The sequence below is a fragment of the Enhydra lutris genome, unplaced genomic scaffold, assembly GCF_002288905.1.
Source record: "Enhydra lutris kenyoni isolate GAN:26980312 unplaced genomic scaffold, ASM228890v2 scaffoldscaffold12, whole genome shotgun sequence".
Lineage (NCBI taxonomy): Eukaryota > Metazoa > Chordata > Mammalia > Carnivora > Mustelidae > Enhydra > Enhydra lutris.
The window spans coordinates 27846544-27868696 of NW_019154096.1; the positions used below are offsets into that span (position 1 = coordinate 27846544).

The 22153-nt window shown below is 43.0% G+C and overlaps 1 protein-coding gene across 2 annotated transcripts in view; it reads left to right on the forward strand.

Moving 5' to 3' along the window:
* Nucleotides 1-22153, forward strand: part of LOC111145183 (vinculin) — a 113357-nt gene that overhangs the window by 80598 nt on the left and 10606 nt on the right. For both annotated transcript variants that reach the window (XM_022499901.1, XM_022499900.1), the window contains exons 9-18: nucleotides 2690-2843; nucleotides 3524-3699; nucleotides 7517-7707; nucleotides 9309-9508; nucleotides 10850-10978; nucleotides 15357-15506; nucleotides 17119-17227; nucleotides 18337-18639; nucleotides 20359-20483; nucleotides 21795-21980. In XM_022499901.1, coding sequence (XP_022355609.1) covers nucleotides 2690-2843; nucleotides 3524-3699; nucleotides 7517-7707; nucleotides 9309-9508; nucleotides 10850-10978; nucleotides 15357-15506; nucleotides 17119-17227; nucleotides 18337-18639; nucleotides 20359-20483; nucleotides 21795-21980 — 1723 coding nt within the window. The remainder of the gene's footprint in view (nucleotides 1-2689; nucleotides 2844-3523; nucleotides 3700-7516; nucleotides 7708-9308; nucleotides 9509-10849; nucleotides 10979-15356; nucleotides 15507-17118; nucleotides 17228-18336; nucleotides 18640-20358; nucleotides 20484-21794; nucleotides 21981-22153) is intronic.

The window sequence follows — 22153 nt, forward strand, 5'->3', positions numbered from 1 at the left end:
TCCACAGCGTCCATGAAGTGTCTAAAAGATCCTCATTTTTATGGAATTTTGTAATATGAGTTTAGGGAAAAACTGAAATGTTGCTGAGATACTAGTATAGGTGAAGTTTAATTTGGCTTCAAGAATGTCATGAAACATTTTTGGATAATTAGAATGTATAGGGTCTCCACACAGACAGACAGGCCTCAGAAACGCCCCTTGACACATTACTAACATGCACTGTTAGACCTGGTTTCAAATGTATTAGCAGAATAGACTTAAGAAGCACCTGGTTGGCTCAGTCGGTGGAGAGTGAGACTCTTGATCTTCTTGTGAATTCGAGCTTCATGTTGTATATAGAGATTACTTAAAAAAAAAAATCTATATATCTCTCTATATATATAGTTCTTTTTTTTTTCAGTTTATTTATTTTTGAGTAATCTCTACACCCAATGTGGGGCTCGAACCGGCAACCCCAAAACGAAGGGTCGCACACTCCACTGATTGAGCCAGCCAGGTTCCCCAAGAATACGAGTTCTTAAAGGAGTGGTTCTTTAACCTTCTCTGGGTCAAGGTAATTTTTATAATCTGATGAAAGCCATTAACCTGTACCTAAAAAGAGGCCCATAAACATGCCATATAATATTATGTATAATTTCCAGAGGTTCATGGATTCGCGGTAGGGCTGGAAGCCCCGGAGTTTCAGGTCAAGAGTCTCTCTCTACCTTGTAGGGAGAAGGAACTACATAAATAAATGTGATCTCATTGAGCTCAATGAGCCTTTTTCTCCTGCTGGGAAGCAGTCTCCCCTGTCATGAGCATGACAAGAACTTTACAGAGAGGACAAAAAGGAGTTCTGTTCCTGTTCGGAGAAATGCCAATGCAGCTTGACAAGATTCTTGGCTCTTCTGATTTCTCACTGCTGGCTCTTTTGTCTGCAGCCTTTTCACAGTGTGGTAGACAGTTCTCACTTGGAATTCTCAAATACACAGTTGTATGTGTTTAGAGAAAGATGAATTTGAGCAAGAGAACAAGGTGGTTGCTGTATGGGACCGACCCTAAGTCTGTAAAGAGAAAAGACTCACACAATGATGAGGAGTTATGGGCCTGCTTCACACTGGAGCCTGCAGTGTCCTTTCCTGATGAAAGATTAGGAAGCTCTCTCCCTGTTAGCCTTTCTTAAATGTGCCTCCATGTTTAACATTTTCGTGGCTGAGACTCAGCAACAATTTCCTCGTTGATAAGCTTCTTTTCAGTCACCTAGGGTTTCTAGGTTGTAAGGATCTATTTTTCCTGCCATGGGACTCAGTAAACTTTTATTTTGAATGAAAAATTATATAGCCCAGAAATATTTTTATATTTTCACAGCCGGACTTTTATACCAAAAAGGTTTCTCCATCATGAATTACTAGAGTTGAAGGAAAAAAGCAAATTAAATTGTAAAAGGTCCCAAAAGTCTTCCATTCCTCTGCACATAAAAGGGAAGCCTCAAGTATAAGTACCTGGCAATTAATATGATTGAGTTCATTATTTCAGATACAGGTGTAGATGAAAAATAAAGATGAATTTTAAGAGGACAAGTAAATGAATGACCGGTCCATGCTGCATTTAAGAGAAGCAACGATGTTGTGGAGTTCATCCTACAGTCAGAAGGTCAGGTTAGGAATATAAGCCTTGCCATTCTACCGGCTGATAAAGTTGTCACCCTGTCATGGAGAGTTTACTAGGCCGAGTGGATTAAAACACCTGAGCTTATGAAACAGTAGCAAATCTTACTTCATTATGACTTGAACATTCTCTTACAAAGAGAAAACAAGTGTCTAATAATGCCTACCACTTCTGAAAGAGGAAAATAGTAAAATTAGTTCTTCAGGAATTTGATGGGGGGGCGGGAAACCAGTTTCTTGTCAACAGTGATTTTTTCCCCCTCTGTACCAACTGTTTTGATATTTATAGATTGCATAGGAGTAGAAGGTAGACATTTAAGATTCTTACTAGGTTTATTATAATAATAATGAGACTTCAATAACAGTAGTAGTCATACATATATTTGTATTGCTTTATTGCCGTAGTGTTTCCAGGTTAATCCTTTTGCTTAAAGCCACTCTGTTGGGTAAGCAGGGCGAGAACTGTTACCTCCCCACCCCTCATTTTATAAGTTAGAAAGCTGAAGCCCGTCGTAAACAAGGTTCATGGCTCCCAAGGGTAAGGATTTGAACACAGATCTGCTTGGTCACAGTGTGGTGTGCTTTCAGTAACACTGTGCATATTACCTTCTGAAACATTTTCAGTGTATACTTGCCCATAAATAAGACAGTCTAATGGGATTTTTTTTTCCCCAAAGCACACATTACTATGGTAACAAACCCTCCATAGCAAGAAGATCACAAGCACATTTTCCCCCTGAAGTTCAGACTTGATTATGTAATCACCATCAAGAGGAGAATCATTATTACCAAAATTTGCAGGCTGGTCTTTAAAGTGGTACTGCCGTTCCAGAAAGCTAATGCATATTTTTTTTAAAAGCGAAAGGAGAAAGTAGATGGTTTGGGTGTTTTGCTTTATTTCTGCATTTTCTCGTGCTATCCCAGATGTACTGGAGGAAAGGAGAAAGACAAGCAGGTTAACAAAAATGGCATATTTGTGCATCTCATGATATCTTGCCAGTAAATATTTGAGAGAGTACAGTGACAACATCTGTTTTGAGCAGAGGACAAGGGGCCTCACCCGTGGCCATGCAGAAAGCCCAGCAGGTGTCACAGGGTCTGGATGTGCTCACAGCAAAAGTGGAAAATGCAGCTCGCAAGCTGGAAGCTATGACCAACTCCAAGCAGAGCATTGCCAAGAAGATTGATGCTGCTCAGGTAGTAACAATTTTCAGGAGAGGTGGGCAATAAATGACAAATGTTCCATAACTAACCTGCATCTCTGTCTGTCTGTCTCATTTACTGTGGGTGGGTGACAGGTGTTTCTAAGGGATGACCGATTCCCTGCAATTACCAATGTTAACCCTTCTGCTCCCACCACAAGTTTAGACTCCTGTTTGTCTATAATTTGAAATAGAGATCTTAGTTTTGAATACTTTGCTTAGTTAAAAGGAAGTACTCTGAATACCAAGAGAATACTACTAGCTCCTGGTATAGATCACAGTATACAAAAACCGGTCTTCATCTTAAAATTCCCAGCTATGTTTGGTCATAGCAATGCTAAAGGGTTAAAGTTTTCTGCTGCTGCTCTCCTATAAAACGATTTTCAGGCATTTCACAGAGAAACACAAATGTTTGGGAAGTTCAATTAATATATAAGCCAAAGATAAGATAAAGCTTGTGAAAGTGTTTGTGCTTACGGGGATGAAAATAAATCACTTATAAGAAGATGAAAGATTGATTTGATTTTACTTGAGCTAAGAACCTGGGTAAAAGAATTAGAATCAGCATTATAAAAGTGATCACTGGTGTGCCTTGTGATTACTTTTGAAATCTTTCTGATGCCCTGGTTTATGAGGAGGTCTCAGTGTGCTTCTTTTCTGTTTCTGTGTATGTAGAATTGGCTTGCAGATCCAAATGGAGGACCAGAAGGAGAAGAACAGATTCGAGGGGCTCTGACTGAAGCTCGGAAGATAGCAGAATTATGTGATGATCCTAAAGAGAGAGATGACATTTTACGTTCTCTTGGGGAAATATCCGCTCTGACTTCTAAATTAGCAGATCTACGGAGACAGTATGTATTTATTTTCTCTCTTTTCTCCCCCAGGCACATAAATAGTTGAATGCTGTAGGTTAAGCGCATATATGATGTTATTCCGCTGTATTCTCATTGATTCTGTGTGACATGGCTAGGTCAAATATTACTTCTATTTTATTATTGACATAACTGAGGTTTAATGATTTCTTGCTGGTTACATGGTTTTAAACGAATAAATTTCAGAAGAACTCCTTTTTTGAGATCTACTTTTTAATTTTTTTTTTTTAAAGACTTTATTTATTTGAAAGAGAGAGAATGAGAGAGAGAGAGCTTGGGAGGGAGAGGGTCAAAGGGAGAAGCAGACTCCCTGCTGAGCAGGGAGCCCTATGTGGGACTCGACCGAGGGACTCCAAGATCATGACCTGAGCCGCAGGCAGTTGCTTAACCAACTGAGCCACCCAGGCGCCCTTACTTTTTAATTTCTAAGCTAGGCCTTTCCCTGCTACCTCATGTTTGTGGTATAACCGTTTCCCAGGCTTATGAGGGAAATAATTTCTGTGGCTATCTAAGAAAAGATTCTGTGGAGGAGGGTGGGGCGCAGGAAGACGCTTTCTTCTTTCCCCAGCAATGTTATTTCTTATGCAAACATTATAAAAGATTCTTAAATACAATGTCCTCACCACAGCTGCTGCTTTTTAAAGACGTTCATGGCATCTACTTTGATTATATAGAAAAGAAGTGTTGCTTTTGTTCTTTTGATCGGTATTTTTCTCTCTTAAACAAACTGCAGCACGTGCTAAAAGAACGTTAAAAAAGAGTACAACGTCAGAAGTAAAAGTTGCTTCTTCCCCACCTCGGTCCTCCAGCCTCAGCCCTTCTCCAGGGGTAACCATAGTCAAGTATTTTGTGAGATTTGGCTTTTCATGTAACTTGCATATTTCGTTCCCTTTTCTTCCATGGGAGAGTACCTCGTCTTTCTTCAGTGACTGGTACCTTGAAGTTCTTTCAAGTCTTATACTGACCAAGGGGACAATGTTGGTTAAGAAGGCACATTCCTGCATAGCTAGAACTGTGAAATAGGAGATAGGTGGGAGCAGAGTAGATACACTTTAGGCAGGAGGTTATGATGGAGACCAACTTAAATAACAGCTCAAGTTTGATTGCATACCGAGCTCGATCATTTGAGGATCACTGTTTTATACTTCAAATCTTGAATTGTTTAGGTGGAGAAAATAAATAATTTGACAATTGTAAAATATAATATCTATAGAGTTAGATTTATTTCTATTTCTTACTATTAGTCCATTTATATAATCTGTTTGCATTCTTATTTAAAAATACTCAAAGGAGGGGCGCCTGCGTGGCTCAGTGGGTTAGAGTCTCTGTCTTCAGCTCAGGTCATGATCCCAGGGTCCTGGGATTGAGCCCCGCATCGGGCTCTCTGCTCAGCAGGGAGTCTGCTTCCCCCCACATCCCCACCCGCCCCTCTGCCTGCCTCTCTGCCTACTTGTGATCTCTGTCAAATAAATAAATAAATAAAATCTTATAAAAATACTCGAAGGAGAAAATTTGTTTTAAAGACCCTCCACAATTTCATATACATACCAGGTACTCATTAATATTTCTTAATGATGAAGAAAGAATTAATGGTAAGAGTGTTAAGGGCAAACCTCCCTATGTGGTCATATGCCATCATTACTTTTTTTTTTTTTAAAGATTCTATTTATTTGACAGAGAGAGACACAGCAAGAGAGGGAACAGAGGCAGGGAGAGTGGGAGAGGGAGAAGCAGGCTCCCCGCTGAGCAGGGTGCCCCATGCAGGGCTTGTTCCCAGGACCCTGAGATCATGACCTGAGCTGAAGGCAGATGCTTAATCACTGAGCCACCCAGGCGCACGCCATCATTACTTATTACTATAACGTATGCATGTACATAGCTTCCTGGTAGCAGGAGCAGCCATGATCAGAGCCATGGTAAACACCTTCTTTGTCCAGCTTTATAATGGAGAAGATGTAGAAATTTAAAGTCACAAAGGAGTTCTTTTCTTTTTTTAAAGATTTTTTAAAAAAGATTTTTATTTATTTATTTTACAGACAGAGATCACAAATAGGCAGAGAGAGAGGAGGAAGCAGGCTCCCCCTGATGCGGGGCTCGATCCCAGGACCCTGAGATCATGACCTGAGCCGAAGACAGAGGCTTTAACCCATTGAGCCACCCAGGTGCCCCTCACAAAGGAGTTCTTAAGAGAGTCTCTAAATTAGTCATTTTGGCAGGTAGACTAATATGTTTATGTTTATTGGTGAGACAGATAAGATTAGCCTGAAGTTCTCTCGAAGTGGACTTGAGATACAGAATGCATCAGACTCTCTGTATGTTCATAATGGTTAGAATCTGAAGTCTTTGCAGTGGGATTTTGGGGGCAGTAATCTCTCTTCGTGATATATATTGTGGTTTTTCTTTTTATTTCTGTGTTGATGCTATTGTTGAAGTTCTTTGCTTGCAAGGAACTAACTCAAGTAAAAAGTGGAAGTTTTTTAGAAATATGTAGAGGCATCTAATGGAACTTAATCGTTTGAAGTATGGCCAGGTCTGGGGGCAGCCCTAAGTTCCTTCCTCCATCTCCTAGTAGCTGGATGGTATGCTGTTTGCTTCACTCTGTGCTGACTTTGTTTGGGTTCTTCATCTAGCTTTGACCTACCATGTCCCAGGCTTAGTATGACTTTCTATTTCCAGATCTACCACTAGTTGACTATGTAGTGTTTTTGAAGTATTGACTGTCCACGGACAGCCTACCCTAGAATCAACCTGAAAAGGTTGTAAAAAATGTATACCCCGGGCCCTACACCAACATACTTGATCAGAATTTCTTGATGGTGGGTTTAACAATCTGCCTTTAAAACTAAGATTCCAGGTAACTCTTATGCACACCGGAAGTAGGTGACTTGCTTGACTGTGGCCGTGTTGTCTTTGAGTTAGATAACCAGTTCAATCAGTTATGGTGAAGACGAGAGAATTGCTTGATAGCAATGTAAGTATCTAAGAGGGAGGACTTGGGAGGTCAGACGGAGTGCCTGGGTTTGAATCCTGAGTTCACCGAAGGAAGTGATAGGAACTTGGGTAAGTTGTCCAACCTTTTAGCACCTCAGTTTTGCTTTTTGAATAATGGGATAATACTGGTATCTACCTCAAAGGGTCATTGTGAGGATTAAATAATATAGGAGTCTTTGCAATAGTACCTTTCAGAGTTGGGACTCCAGAGACTGTACTTCTAGGCGACTGGGTGGTTCAGTGGATTAAGTGTCTGCCTTCGGCTCAGGTCATGATCTCAGGATCCTGGAATCAAGCCCTGTGCCAGTTTCCCTGCTTAGCAGGGTGTCTGCGTCTCCGTCTCCCTACCCACCCACCTTCCTACCCCTGCTCATGCTCTCTCTCTCAAAAAAGAAAAGAAAAAAGATTGTACTATTACTGGTTCTATTATAACTAGTTCTATAACTACTTCAGTTACTATTACACAACCTACATGGCTACTTGGGCCCACCTAGTTTCTGAGGGAACTAGTATTTCCCATGATGGCTGACTGAGTGATATTTGATTCAGCTCAGCTGACCAAATGGTTGAGCTTGACTGAGGTAGACTGACTCAAACTCATATTTAATGTTTTAACTGGGATAATGCAATCTGAATTTAAATAATTAGTTTCTTACTTTAGTGCCAAATAAAACACTCTCCTTCCAAACTAAGCTAGTAATAATCATTAGCAATTTGTCATCTCATTAGCATTTGTAGAGCAATTCAAATCATCTCAATGTAAATAGTGTCTGTGACAGGATGGCTTTTTTTTTTTTTCTTAAAGGGGCAAAGGAGATTCCCCAGAGGCCCGAGCATTGGCCAAACAGGTGGCCACAGCCCTGCAGAACTTGCAGACCAAAACCAATAGAGCTGTGGCCAACAGCAGGCCCGCCAAGGCAGCTGTCCACCTGGAGGGCAAGATTGAGCAGGCACAGCGGTGGATTGATAATCCCACAGTGGATGACCGGGGCGTTGGTAAGGCCATAAGTGCACTTAATTCTCATTAAACTGGTCTCAGGGAATAGGAAGAAGTTGTTGATAGAGATCTTGTTCATCTGCAATTGGGTGCAGAATGGGTTCTTCAGCGACTGGTGAGTAAGTCATTCAACAGTGGGACTCCATTTCCAAATGTAGCCAATATGATTCCTGTGATTTAATAAAAAAGAATTAGCAAGTAAATGATTTTGCCTTGGGCAAATAGAATGGTCCTCAGGTTGGAATTAAAACTATGAACTAATTATTTCCAGCCTCTGTCTACTTCCATTCAGTTGTATTTCGATTGCAGTCCTTGGAAAATACCCAGTTAAATGTAATTTTTGAAAATAAGTAAGAGACACTTAGCTACCGAGGTTATTTTCATTTGTAAGGGCTCCTGCACCACACAGTCACTGGTAGAATTGATAACCTAGAGTTTTGATTTTGGGGAGATTTTAGGGATGAATCTATAAGAATTTAGGTCATTTTATGATAGCAAGCCAGCTGAAGCTGAGAGATCTATTTACTTCATTTACTGTGTTTGTTGGATAAAAAGATAAATTTTTAAATTGGTGATTCCCAGTGTTGAAGAATCAGACAGATGTATAATTTACTGGGGGAGGAATAAATTGGTATAAACATTCTGAACAGCAGTTTAGTATTACGTGTTAAGAGCTTTAAAAAAGTTCATACTCATTGACTTAGCAATTTGAGGAATTTATTATAAGAAATAATCAGACATTTTCTAATGAGTTACATACAAGAATGTATATAAGCAGCATAAGTGTTTAATAATAAGTGATCAATAATTATAGTTAATATGATATTATATAGATTCTGAGATCATGATTTTTTTAAAAATGTTCAGTGATGTGCAAAAATGTTCCCATTAAATAAAAAAAGCGAGGAATATGTAAATGTAATGTATAATCTCATTTTGTAAAAGAGAAATGTATATTTGTATAGGAATGTGCAATGCATTAAAAAAGACTGAAAGATTTGTAATGACATGGATAGATCTAGAGGGTATAATGCTAAGTGAAATATGTCAGTCAGAGAAGGACAAATACCATATGATTTCACTCATATAGAATTTAAGAAACAAAACAAATGAACAAAAATTGAGACAAAACAGAAAAACCAGACTTAACTGTAGAGAACAAATTGATGGTTACCAGAGGGGAGGTTGGTGTGGGGAGATGGGTGAAACAGGTGAAGGGGATTAAGGGTTTGCTTAAGTGATTAGCACTGAGTAATATGTAGAATTGGAGTCACTATTTTGTATACCTGACACCGACATAACACTGTATGGGAACTATATTGGAATTAAAATTAAGTAAATAAATATGAATAAGATACTTTTTCAGAAGACAGGAAGGAAATGTTTAGCTGTGTCAATCTCTGAGGATTATAGGTGGATTATCTATTCTTATTTATACTTTTCTGAATTTCCTAAATTTTTCTATTGTTAGGGACAAAAACTCCACTAAATATTATTATTAAAAAAAACAAACAACCAACAACAGAGTAGTTTAGCACAAAGGCACTTCAGTTGCCTTCTCTGAGTCTATGTTAGTTACAGCATTTTCCTCTGGATCCAGGTCAGGCTGCCATCCGGGGCCTTGTGGCCGAAGGGCATCGTCTGGCTAATGTCATGATGGGGCCATATCGCCAAGATCTTCTTGCAAAGTGTGACCGCGTGGACCAGCTGACGGCCCAGTTGGCTGACCTGGCTGCCAGAGGGGAAGGAGAGAGTCCTCAGGCGAGAGCCCTTGCCTCTCAGCTCCAAGACTCCTTAAAGGTACAACTTCGGAGCACATATGACATTTCTCTGCTTCCTTTTTTTCTTTGTGTTTTTTTTTTTTAAATTAACATATAATGTATTCATTGCTTCAGGGGTACAGGTCTGTGATTCATCAGTCTTACACAATTCACAGCACTCACCATACACATACCCTCCCCAGTGTCCATAACCCAGCCACACCATCCCTTCTACCCACCACCCCCCAGCAACCCTCAGTTTGTTTCCTGAGATTACGAGTCTCTTGTGGTTTATCTTCCTCCCCAGTCCCATCGTATTTCATTTTCTGCTTCCTGTTATTGACAGACTAGAGATGGAGAGAGATTTTAAAAATACATAATTTCTTGAGTCTAGGGAAAGTGAAGGGTGGATCAAGGAGGGTATAAAGAAGTCCAGAGCTGACTAGGAAAAAGCTCACCTGTGTTTGACAACAGCTGAAGTTTTCCAAGTTTCAGTCCACTGGGAACTCTTTCGTGGTATCTACCAGGCATCCCTTTGTAAACTTGAGTGAATCTATTTAAAAGGTAACTTCATAATAATGCTGAAATCATGAGCTTGATGACCTAGTTATATCTTTCCCAATATTCTTTAAAAGAAAACATGTAATTATTAAAATAAGAACATTGGCCTAAAACCTAAAATCATCTCTGGTATCATGAACCACCCACCTTGAGACACAATGGGAGTGACTGAGGCTTCTTTTTATAAATCCAAAAAACTTAGATTGGACTAAGTATGACAACTATGAAAAGGAGCCTCTTCATGACTTCTCAGAACCCTCTTTAGACCCATGTTAAGAAATGGATACATATACTGGTTATCAAAGTTTTTCTAGAAACTTAACTAAAAAAAATGTATCAAAAAAAATTGCTATTCTTAATTTCTTTACTCTTAATGTGAGAAAATGCTTAGAAATTTGGCACTGCATCCCCCAAACGATCCTTACCGTTTCTGTGGTCATTATCAGGCTCCTCCAGCTTTGGGAGTGAGGAGGAAATCTTTCATTTCAGAGTTGTCTTTGGGTTCCACCCCCTGAATCTCAGGATTATTTCTTAGAAGCCACCAGGAAAGGAAGTAAGATTTCTTGTCTGGGTGGAGCGGGCTCCAGGGACATGTGGGTCTTGTCTTACCCTTCCTGCTAGAGGCTGATCTCTGTGAGGGCAGGAGTCATAGCTTACACTGGTCCGTGCTGGCTCGGTACTTTGTACATAGTTGATCGTAAATACTTAAACTGAACGAAAGACTGAATGAACAGATGAATGTGTCACTGAAGTGAGGACATTGACGGATGTGCTTTTTGGACATTTTTGGTAATTTTTGTTCTTAAACAATGTTTTTAAGGATCTGAAAACCCGGATGCAAGAGGCGATGACTCAGGAGGTGTCCGATGTTTTCAGCGATACCACAACTCCCATCAAGCTGTTGGCGGTGGCAGCCACTGCGCCTCCTGATGCTCCCAGTAGGGAGGAAGTGGGTATCTGAGGTCTTTCATTTCTTCTGTTGGCCAGACGTGTACACGCACACACGCACACATGCACACGCACTTTATATCTATTTGTATATCTGTAAAGGTAAAATGTGATGCCCATGTGCTTCCGGGGATGGTTAGGAAATTGTGGACAAAGGGTGCAAGGGCAGAGGAGGGAAGGCCTTGCCCCCTTCCTTAGTCACCAGGTGCATCAGTCAGGAAAGTCCGTAGGACATGTCTTTAGTTGTAAACTGTTGAAGACCTGCCTCTCAGAGACCAAAACAAATGGGTTTTCTTTTTATTGTGTAACAAGAAACATGGAGATGGGCAACCCTTGACACCACAAGAGCTGGCATGCCTGGGATTTTCTTGGTCTTTCCGCGATGGTGTGAGACAGCTGTTAAAACCCCACGTACCATGTTCAGGACTATAAGAAACAAGGGATAGGGCACTCCAGTCCCAACTGTCCCTTTTATCAGGACCGTTTATTCTCAACACAGAAGCCAGGGCAGTCCTTGTAAATGATTTGATGTCATTCTCCTCCTCAACCCCTTCTGACGACGACTTCCTGTCCGCGAGAGAAGCCGGAGTCCTTACAGCGACAGTGAGGCCAGTGCTGTGCTTGGGGCAGCTCGCCAGGAAAAAAGTCTAAAACCCAGAAAGCCCTGGTTTGTCAAGTTTGTTTCCATGATGTAAATATTCCCATGGTGGGTGTCTCTGTGCGGAGTCCCTGAACACAGACTTGGGAAGAGACGGCACATTTGGCTCTGAGGGGCTGGTGGAGTTGTGACCGTGGCTTCAGCACACCACTGCATTTGGTCCCCTCTGGCTTTTCCGACCCCAGGTCCTAGCACCCTCACCCCTTATGCGCCTCGGTCTACACTGACCACTTTGTGTTGTATTCCCAGTGTGCCCCGGTTATGTTTACTGCATTCTAACCTTGCGAACGTTGTGCTTGTTCTCTCCGTTCCTCCCATAGAGAATTACTTGTGTTATTCATTCCCTTTCATCAATGCCTACTGAAATGTCACTTTTGGGTCACTGCTGAAGATACAACCCCTCCCCCCGCCCCAGGGATTTCCTAATCTCCATATCCTACTTTTCGCCTCAGCATTTTTCAACATTTGACGTGTTTACCTCACTTCTCATTTGTCTTTCTCCTTCACATTAGCATGAAAGGCCATGCAGGCAAGGACTTTGTTGTACTTTATTCCCAATTCTTTTAAGATTTTATTTATTTATTAGAGAGTGAGTGAGAGAGAGTGAGAGCAAGCAAGAACATGGTGGGGATGTAGAGAGGAGGAGAAGCAGATTCCTCGCCAAGCAGGGAGTTCCACTCAGGGCTCGATCCCAGGAACCTGGAATCATGACCTAAGTTGAAGGAAGATGCTTAATCACCCAGGCACCCCTTTATTCCCAGTTCTTTTTAAAAAAAATTATTATTTTTTAATTTAAATTCACTTAGCCAACATATAGAATATCATTAGTTTCAGAGGTAGAGTTCAGTAATTAATTAGTTACATCTAACACCCAGTGTCCTTCACATCATGTGCCCTCCTTAATGCCTGTCACTCAGCTACTCCATCCCCCCACCCTTCTCCCCTGCAGCAGCCCTGTTTCTTTCCCATAGTTAAGAGTCTCTCTCATGGTTTGTCTCCCTCTCTGATTTCTTCCCATTCCGTTTTTCCCTATGATCCTCTGCGCTCTTTCTTTTATTACTCACATGAGCGAAATCAGATAATTGTCTTTTGCTGATTGACTCATTTCACTCAGCATAACACCCTCCAGCTCTTAACCACATCGATGTAAAAGGTAAGATTTCATCCTTTCTGGTGGCTGAGTCCTATTCCATTGTATGTATACACCACATCTTCTTTATTCATTTACCTGTCGGACATCTCGTCTCAGAAACAGACAGATTAATGGAACAGAATAGAGAACCTAGAAATGGACCCTCAACTCTGCTGTCAACTAATCTTCGACAAAGCAGGAAAGAATATTCCCAGTTCTTAAAACAATTATTGGCACATTATTATCTGGCACATTATTGGTGCTGAATGGAAAGGCTTTCCCAGAAATCCTCCAGGAGACTTTGCTTATGTGTCATAAGCTGCTCCAGCTGTAGAGGAATCTAGGAAAGCGAGTATTGGCCCAGAGAAGAAGGGGTTGTTGGGTCAGACACCTAAGACCAGTGGAATTGGTGGGTAGAGGTTTGTGTAATTCTTATTTGCTGATGACTCCCATTTCTTTCTCTAGTCTACGTCATGGCGTGGTTCAGCTCATGGTCCCCTTAGACTAGGATGATGTGCTATTCTTTTCATTCCAGACTTCTCTGAGTTTTAGATCAGTAGATCAAGGTCTCTGCTGGTTCATTGATACGTCAGGCTGTGTTGTTCTGCTATTCTTTCTCTCCCTCTTGGAAATTTGTGAGTTGCCATTGACTCTTCCCATGCCAGTAAATAACTAAGGCAAGCTAATTTGATCTCACAGACATTTCTTGAATCCTTCACATTTTCCATTCATGTTGCTTGAGCTCTAGTTCTGATCCCTATCCCCTGCTGCCTAATTGACTGCACAGCTGTGACTGGTCTTTGAATCTGTCACTTGGCCACCAATAAAAAAAAGATTTGACCCTGTTTTACTGCTAAGCCCTTCAGTGGGTCTTCCCTTTCTCATAGGATAAAACCAGAGTGCTAGGATCTGTTCCTGATACTCTCTCTGTACTTGTTTCCTACAAACCCCTGCCCTTCCGTTCGTGCCCCAGCAGTATTTAATTGCTTATAGTTTAGTGCAGACTCTGTCCTTTCTCCCTTCCATGTCTTGTTCTTTCTGTCTCTGTTATCTTTCCCTTCTTCTTTTTTGGCTAGTTCCTATTTATCCTTTATCCTTTTATCCTTTACGCCCTGGATAGGTTTAAGCGCCTTTCCCTTTGCTCCCATGGTAGCAGTGTTAGCTTTGTAATTGTACATAGTACACTCTATCGTAAATATCATAAGTGCTTATGGGTCTTTTGGCTCATAAGCAAGGATGTAAGCTCCTAAGGTGCAGAAATTGTGCCTTACTCATTTTTATATCTTCAGCGCTGACTCCAGGATCCGGCACATAGTAGGTGCTCAGTAATGTTGACTTAGTGATAAGAAAAGTGGGCTGAGCAGCAGTTAAATCAGAGGGAGCAGCAGACAGGGCTGGAACTGGGTGGATTAACTAGGATAAGTGAAAGCCCTGTGGATCCAGAGTGCAGGAACCAGCCAAGATAAGGAACAAGGACAGGCCAGGTGAAGGGGACTAGGAGATCAGAGATTTAGACAGAGATTCTGAGCATTAAATGGCAAGAACCCAGGTGACTGAACTGAAATAATGGACCAGTGTGGGGAAGAGACTTGAGTGGGTCAACACAATCGCCCTGGCAATGCGATTGGAGCCTGCTCTTGAACCAGGAGCCTGTTAGGGCTTTCAACGTGGTCCGCCAGGAGCTAGACAGCTGTCTCTGAGTAGGGCAGGCAGACCCTCAGGAGGAGGCAAGGAAGAGGATGAGTCCTGCCATGGCCGTTCCTGACATGCTCTGTGTAGAGTGTAAACCTGGCCCAGCACTGTTTGGGATGCCTTGTGTTTTCAAGCATTGTTATCCAAACAAGTGACAGATGCGCTTTTGTCATTTTATTGGAGTTAAATAGTCCCCTTCATTGTATGCAACCTCACATAATAACCGTGTCAAAGGAAAAACTAACTTCTTCTTCTTCTTCTTTTTTTTTTTTTAATTTGAGAGGTGAATGAACAATTCAGTTGACAGTTTTGTATGCGGGGGAATAAAAAGCAGCCTTCCTTGCCCTAGTGTCGGGCCTGAGTGTGAGCACCAGGTATCATTTTTCCCCTGGAGGTCAGGGACAGAGTTTTTACAACATTAATGGTAATGGATATGTGAGGGATGCTGCCTTGAGGAAGCTGGAGTTCAGTTTAGGACTGTGTATATTCTTGAGTTTTCCACACACCCTGGAGCCTGGAGTGGGCTTGCCTGTCCTCTTCACAGGATAAGACTTTTGGAAACAGGGATTTTTGAAGTCTTCACACTCTGTGAATTCCTTGTTGCAGATGACACAGTGCTGTGTGTCCTCTCTGCACTTGGTAAGCATTGGTTGAAAGGAAAGTCAAGTGTGTGCGTGATGCTTATGGCCAAGCCTCTGAGGAGATAGAGCAAGGTCAGGGCCTGGCAATCGCCAGATTGTGGTTGTAGTCTCTAGGGTTTGATGTCATCTGGAAGTCTTTGCTTGAGCAGTTGCTGCTCGAGAGAGAGTTTTTCTTAGGCTAAGAAAGAGTTTTTCTTAGGCTTCCTGACTCATTTTATTGAAATAAGTTTTCCTAATGTCTTTGTTTTTCCTCAAGGTATTTGATGAGAGGGCGGCTAACTTCGAGCACCATTCAGGAAGGCTTGGTGCCACAGCGGAGAAGGCGGCTGCTGTTGGAACTGCTAATAAAGCCACAGTGGAAGGCATTCAGGCATCAGTAAAGACGGCCCGAGAACTTACACCCCAGGTTGAATTTTGTTCACTCTTCATTGTTTCAGTGCTCACCATGTAGTGTTCAGTAAAGGTCAATTACAGAACAGTTTCTGTACATTTTTGAACACTTACTAAATATTGTCACAAAAGAAACACAGTGTCAAAATCATTTTTATGTTTTAGTTTTCTACAACGATCATAGATAACTTTTGAGGGTAGAAAAAACTGGTAAAGCAACCTCTGCTCACACGCACCCATAATTAGGGCAATATTTAGATAATCTTGAGACCTTAGTCTGTTTTCATTGTACAGCTTATGCCTTTCCCCGTGTCTCTTTGAGGTTGTGTTCATGGCTTGTTTTCTTTCTACTTCATTAAATAATCAAGTTATAGCCAGTATGCTGTGAACAGTATACTGGAAGAGTGGGAACAAAAGAAAACACATTGGACAGGAATTTAAGTTCTAATATGTGAGAGGTATTCTTAAGAATACCAGTTCAGCATCATTTAGTGTGATGTTTGCACATTTTCCCTAAGCAAATTATAGAAAATACATTTTTAAAAAACAGATTTATTCAGCAGATGTGTATTATGTACCTGTAGTACCTCAGGACCCATGCTAGGCTTTACACATCTGTGATACTGGCTAATGTATCCCTTTGATGGGAACTTGCAGGAAAGGATGGGAAAAAAAAATACACCTCTTTATTATTTATCTTTTGCCCATGTGGCATGTTAACAAGTTAGGTTCTCTTGAAAAATCATACGTGTCCAACTTTTTAAAAATACTTCCACAAAATTTGAACATGTATAACTTTCTTTAAAAATTTCCGTAAAATGTGGAACATAGAACATAGGTATTTCTGTACAGAACTGAGATTCCTAAAAAAGAGAAACAGAAAACTACAGATACCAGCTTCAGCAAGAGTAAGGATTTTGGAGACAGATCTGGACCTGAATCCTCTGTGACCTTGAATTTCCTCATCTGTAAAATGGAGAGAATTCCTTCCTAAGGGGTAATTTGGGGGACTGAGAGGATATACGTATAGCCTGTAACTTACCAAACACTTGGTAAATGTTAGTTCCTTCCCTAACTTCTGTAACTGGTTCGCTGGGAGCTCTTGAGCAAGTCACTTACGTTTCCTGAGTCTTGGTTTTGGAGTCTGTAAAGTTGGAGAAGTTACCTATCCTGTTTCATAGGGTTGTTATGAAGATTAAGTAAGATAATGGATGTGAAAGTACTTCATTAACCGTAGACAGTTACTTTTTTATGAATATTCATACATATCACTTTACAGTAATTTTTTAGTATCTTTCTTGGTGGGGCTTTGTAAGATGGAAGAGTCTGCATCGAGGGTGGAAACATATGTCAGTTCTGTGTGTGTTCTGAGGTATCAAGTGAATGCCATTTCCTTTGTCATTCTGTTACCTGCTCAAAAACCAGGCTGTTACTATACAGCTTTCTGTGCGGGCCTCGTGGGTGAGGTCCTTAGGAGACCCAAGTCTCCTGTGTTCAGCCTGCAAAGACTTGTGCGCATTTTTGGCTTTCTAGTGCCATCTGTAGGTGGAGAGGGGAAAGCTTCGCTGAACGTCTGTATTCCAGTGGGAGGACGCCCTGGGGTTTAAAGGTTGCTTTGTCATTGACAGGTCATCTCAGCTGCTCGCATCTTACTTAGGAATCCTGGAAATCAAGCTGCTTATGAACATTTTGAGACCATGAAGAACCAGTGGATCGATAATGTCGAGAAAATGACAGGTAGAGTTGTGTGCGAAGCTCTTACTGTCTAGTCCTTGAGGAATGAGTTCTGAGAAACTCGAGCAGGACGGGTTATGTTACTCAGCTGTAATTGGATGAAGGGACGGTCATGTGCCCGACGGTGTACTTGGCCCTGATTAAGGCTGCGGTTTCTCATTCAGGCCTTGCAACTTTGTTTGAAGAGAGGCTCTTTGAGTCTCTTTTCTTTTAATTCTGCCCTCCCTGTGCGATGCTCATTGTTAAAGCTCCTGTCTTCCCTTTGAATAGTGCCTTTGCTCAGTCTGAACCAGAGTTTGGTTTCAGAGGCTGGAGGCGGTGTTTGTGGGTACAGTAAGTGTCCCTGTCATTTTCAGTGGGTTCACATTTCAAGGAACCACAATAGCTACCATTTAATACAACTTGTCTCAGAGTTTCCTTCAACTTGTCAACTAAGTAGTTTTTAAAAAAAAAGAGAGAGAAACCAACCGCCAACAAACGTGTGTCTGTGCTAGGGAAGTGGCACCTCCGAACCTTCTTCACTGTCCGTGAAGGGAGGGATAGGCGAGGAGGGAGGAGATGAGGAACGTGGGCTCCTCGGCGTCCCTGCAGGACCTGCCGTGACAGGGTCCCTAGCAGCCAGAGACGAAAGTGGAGCTCCCGGGGTGTGGGACGAGAGGTAATCGAAACGAGAAGCAGGCCGTCAAGATTATTAGAACCCTCCTCGTGGCTCGTCTGGGGCACGACCAGCTGCCAACAAGCAACAGATGGCTGTGGAGTGAGCCGGGCAGGGAGAAAATGTTATTAGCATAATGTGGAGATGCGGTGAAGGCCGGAGACGCCGTCCTCCTGTTGTCGCTACGATTCCTGCGGGCCGCGGAGGACCCGAGAAGGCCAGTGACCACGGTCGGTATGGGTGTCGTGAATCTCTACGGCCTCCTGGATGACATCTTCACTTTTTTTTTGAACTAAGGTAAATCACCTGGAAGCTTTTGATTGTTTAGGGAGGACTTAGAACTGAAGGAGAGAATTCTGGGTGTTCTCCTTTCACGTGAGAACCTTGAGTGGACAAGAGGGTTTTTGAGTCCCTGTTCTTCTAAAACAGAAACGAAATTCCATTTCTGTTCTGACAGGGCTGGTGGACGAAGCTATCGATACCAAATCTCTGCTGGATGCTTCTGAAGAAGCAATTAAAAAAGACCTGGACAAGTGTAAAGTAGCCATGGCCAACATCCAGCCACAGATGCTGGTCGCCGGGGCCACCAGCATCGCCCGCCGGGCCAATCGTATCCTGCTCGTGGCCAAGAGGGAGGTGGAGAACTCGGAGGATCCCAAGTTCCGCGAGGCTGTGAAAGCCGCCTCTGACGAATTGAGCAAGACCATCTCCCCCATGGTGATGGACGCCAAGGCTGTGGCCGGAAACATCTCTGACCCTGGTAAGCAGTGCCTGGCATGGTTCACCTCACTTGAGAGGTTACCTCAAGAAGCTGACAGGGTGCTGAGACGACGTGTACCCACCCTGCCACCACCACGTACTGTGTCTGGGAGCAAACACTGCAGATCCTTAGTTTGAGAATGCCAGATTAATCTTTTTTTTTTTTTTTAAAGATTTCATTTATTTATTTGACAGGGCGAGATCACAAGTAGAGCAGCAGGCAGAGAGAGAGGGGGAAGCAGGCTCCCTGCCGAGCAGAGAGCCTGATATGGGGCTTGATCCCAGGACCCTGACATCATGACCTGGGCCGAAGGCAGAGGCTTAACCCACTGAGCCACCCAGGTGCCCCTAGATTAACCTTTTTATGTTTAAAAAAAAAATATATATATATATATATACATACATATATATATATATATGTATATATATGGCACAGAATATTTTCTGCAGTACTGGCAGGTTCATTGCAAGTTAGTTGCTCTGGACCGACTTCTCTGTGCTTTCTTCATGTTGTCTGACTAGGTGGCTCTTGGCTGCGTTTAGTCATTATTTTGGAAATTACTCAAAAGTGGCACGAAAACCATTCTATCAACCATTTAGCTTATGTAACGGGCATATCTTCTCTTCTGCTTTTTTTTTTTTTAAAGATTTTATTTATTTATTTGACAGACAGAGATCACAAGTAGGCAGAGAGGCAGGCAGAGAGAGAGGAAGGGAAGCAGGCTCCCTGCTGAGCAGAGAGCCCGATGCGGGACTCGATCCCAGGACCCTGGGATCATGACCTGAGCCGAAGGCAGCGGCTTAACCCACTGAGCCACCCAGGCGCCCTCTTCTGCTTTTCTTAAAATGCTTTTTTCTCTATAAGACATTTTCGGTTTCTGTCAAATCTGGAGGGCTTAAATTGACCTGTAGTTCTCCTCTGTGAATATCCTGATCCTACACCAAAGAATCTGGATCTTCTTTAGCTGAATTGTGAGCATGTTTTCAGTATTACTGAAGATGTTACCACTCCCTTGGTTAGAAACATCGGAATTCCTTCCTGTTCGGAGCATCCAGTGTGTCTGGCCCATGAGTGGAATCCAGGCAGCATTAGGGAGTGGGAAGGAAGGGCTGCCCTGTTCACCCCTAGCCCAGGCAGGATCTTTCTCACATCTTCAAGCTACCGTCACTAAGGACATGCTCCGTTTCCTAATTGGAGTTTCTAAAAGTTTGAGCAGAATTCCTGAATCCCAGGTGACTGGGCACTATAGCAGCGGCAGCTCAACCTAGGGGTTAACACACTTACTGCCAAGGTGAGCGAAGGAGTCGGGAGAAAGGCGAGACGTCCTCCGGGGGATGTCTGCTCAATCTGAAAGGACATCTTCCCGTTCTGAGTTGGGCAGGCTTATCTCTTGACAGCCTCACCGTCAGAGGGGTGATGAGCACCACCTGAGCCCGAAGTGATCACACCCAGGAACATCTCAAGTACTTGCTGGTTGTGCAGGCAAGAAGGCACCCTGCCCACACCACAGGGCTTAGCTGGTTTGTGATCCTTGTGACTCTCTGTAGGCCTCATGGCATCTGCCTGGCCCTTCCGGCCCTTCCCCTTCAGTCACTGCCTGTGGTGTTTCCTGGCAGCTTCACATGCAGCTTTTGTTCATAGAAACCAGTTCTGCTGCTGGACAGACGGTGCTCCAGGGCACTGACCTGCCTAGTGAAAGTGAGGGCATCTTATGTTTAGGCCTGCAAAAGAGCTTCCTGGACTCGGGTTATCGGATCCTGGGAGCTGTGGCCAAGGTCAGAGAAGCCTTCCAACCTCAGGAGCCTGACTTCCCACCTCCTCCTCCGGATCTCGAACAGCTCCGTGTAAGTAGATTCAGAGTGATGGGGAGAACTGAGCCGAGGGGGCTGGGACTGTAGCAAGAGGGAGGTAAGCTGTGCTCCGAGCCTCGTGGACGAGGTTTCTTCCTTTGGCTTTTACCTGAAGCTTCCTCGGACACACAAGTTGACTTGCATTCCAGAATCAGTAGAGTCCTACTCCCGTGCTTCTGCGCAGGGCGTGCTGGGTCGGTGGGGGCCGTGGGCCTGGCCTGCTCTGATGGGGACTGACTAGAGCAGAGGCACTGGCTTTGGGAAGTGTGGATGTGATGAGTGATGAGGTCGTAGGATGAGTTACTGAGGAGAAGGAAAGTGACCTGGTGGCGAGGAGATTTTTTTTTCTGTGTTCCCAAGTGACAAGGGCAAAACTGAGGTGGTTAGATTTGTGTAGTCTTCTTTACTTGACTTTTTTTGTTTTTTTCTTTTTTTGTTTAGTAACAAAAATAATGGTCTTTTTTTTTTTAAAGTATATTTTCCTCCAACTATAATTTCAACTCTTTTTATGTTCCCCAAAGTGCCATAAATTTATTCTTCCATAGGTAAATGGTTTCGGAGGAGGCTTAGCTGGGCAATAACTTACAAATACAAATCCTAGAATAGGAAATGGTGATAGTTCTAACTAACAGTATTGGAGACAGCTGGACTTTGGGAATAGCTCATCAAGGCAATAATTTGATTTATTTTCCTGTGTTTCATGTCAGTAAAAGATGGAAGTTTCTAAGTTGGTTGAGGACAGAATTGGGTCCTTTTGCCCAAGCCGAGGCATAGGGCGTCTCTAGCCTCCAACGTTTCAGCTTCGTTTGCTTCTTTGTAGCTGGGCTCTTGGTGCCTGGTTGGGGCCAGTGGGAGGGCTACTCTGGGGCTTGGCTTCTTATGGGATCAGCAAATTCGTGACACTTAGAATCAAGATCTTAGAGGCCAATTGGTTTAGCTACCCCTGATTGACAGGTGAGGAAACTGAGGCCCCGGGGAGAAGTTAGTCGCCTGTGCAACTTCCCTAAAACAGTCAGGACCACAAATTAGATCCGTCCTCTTTGGGGAGCCTTGGTCCAGCAGTACTGTGTGTGCCTCCCTGGGATACATCCAGAACTCTAGCTGCTGGCTTTTTGTGGAGAAGCAAGGAAGAAAATATGCATCTGTGGAGATTCAGGCAGGTGGTCCTTGTGCTCCATGTGGGTGGTCTTATATGGAATGAACGTCGGTGGCTTTTCTGGGGATGCTTTTTAAAGGAAAGGAAAGAGTTCTAGAGGGGGAGTAGTTCCTAGGGTTTTACTTACAACCCAGTAATTCTCTCTCTAGCTGGCCGATGAGCTTGCTCCTCCCAAACCACCTCTGCCTGAGGGTGAGGTCCCTCCGCCCAGGCCCCCACCACCAGAGGAGAAGGATGAAGAGTTCCCTGAGCAGAAAGCTGGGGAGGTGATCAACCAGCCAATGATGATGGCTGCCAGGCAGCTCCACGATGAGGCTCGCAAGTGGTCCAGCAAAGTAAGTAATGAGGCTTTTCTTGTCAGAAAAGGATGAAGACATGCACACAGCCCAGGAAGAAGAGTCTGATTGGAAAGTTACCCTCTCTCTGCTTCTGGTTCCTGCTGTCGCCAATAACACAATCCTCTTCTTCCTCGTGGCTTAGTGAGATGTTTGAGAGGAGGTTCCTTTCC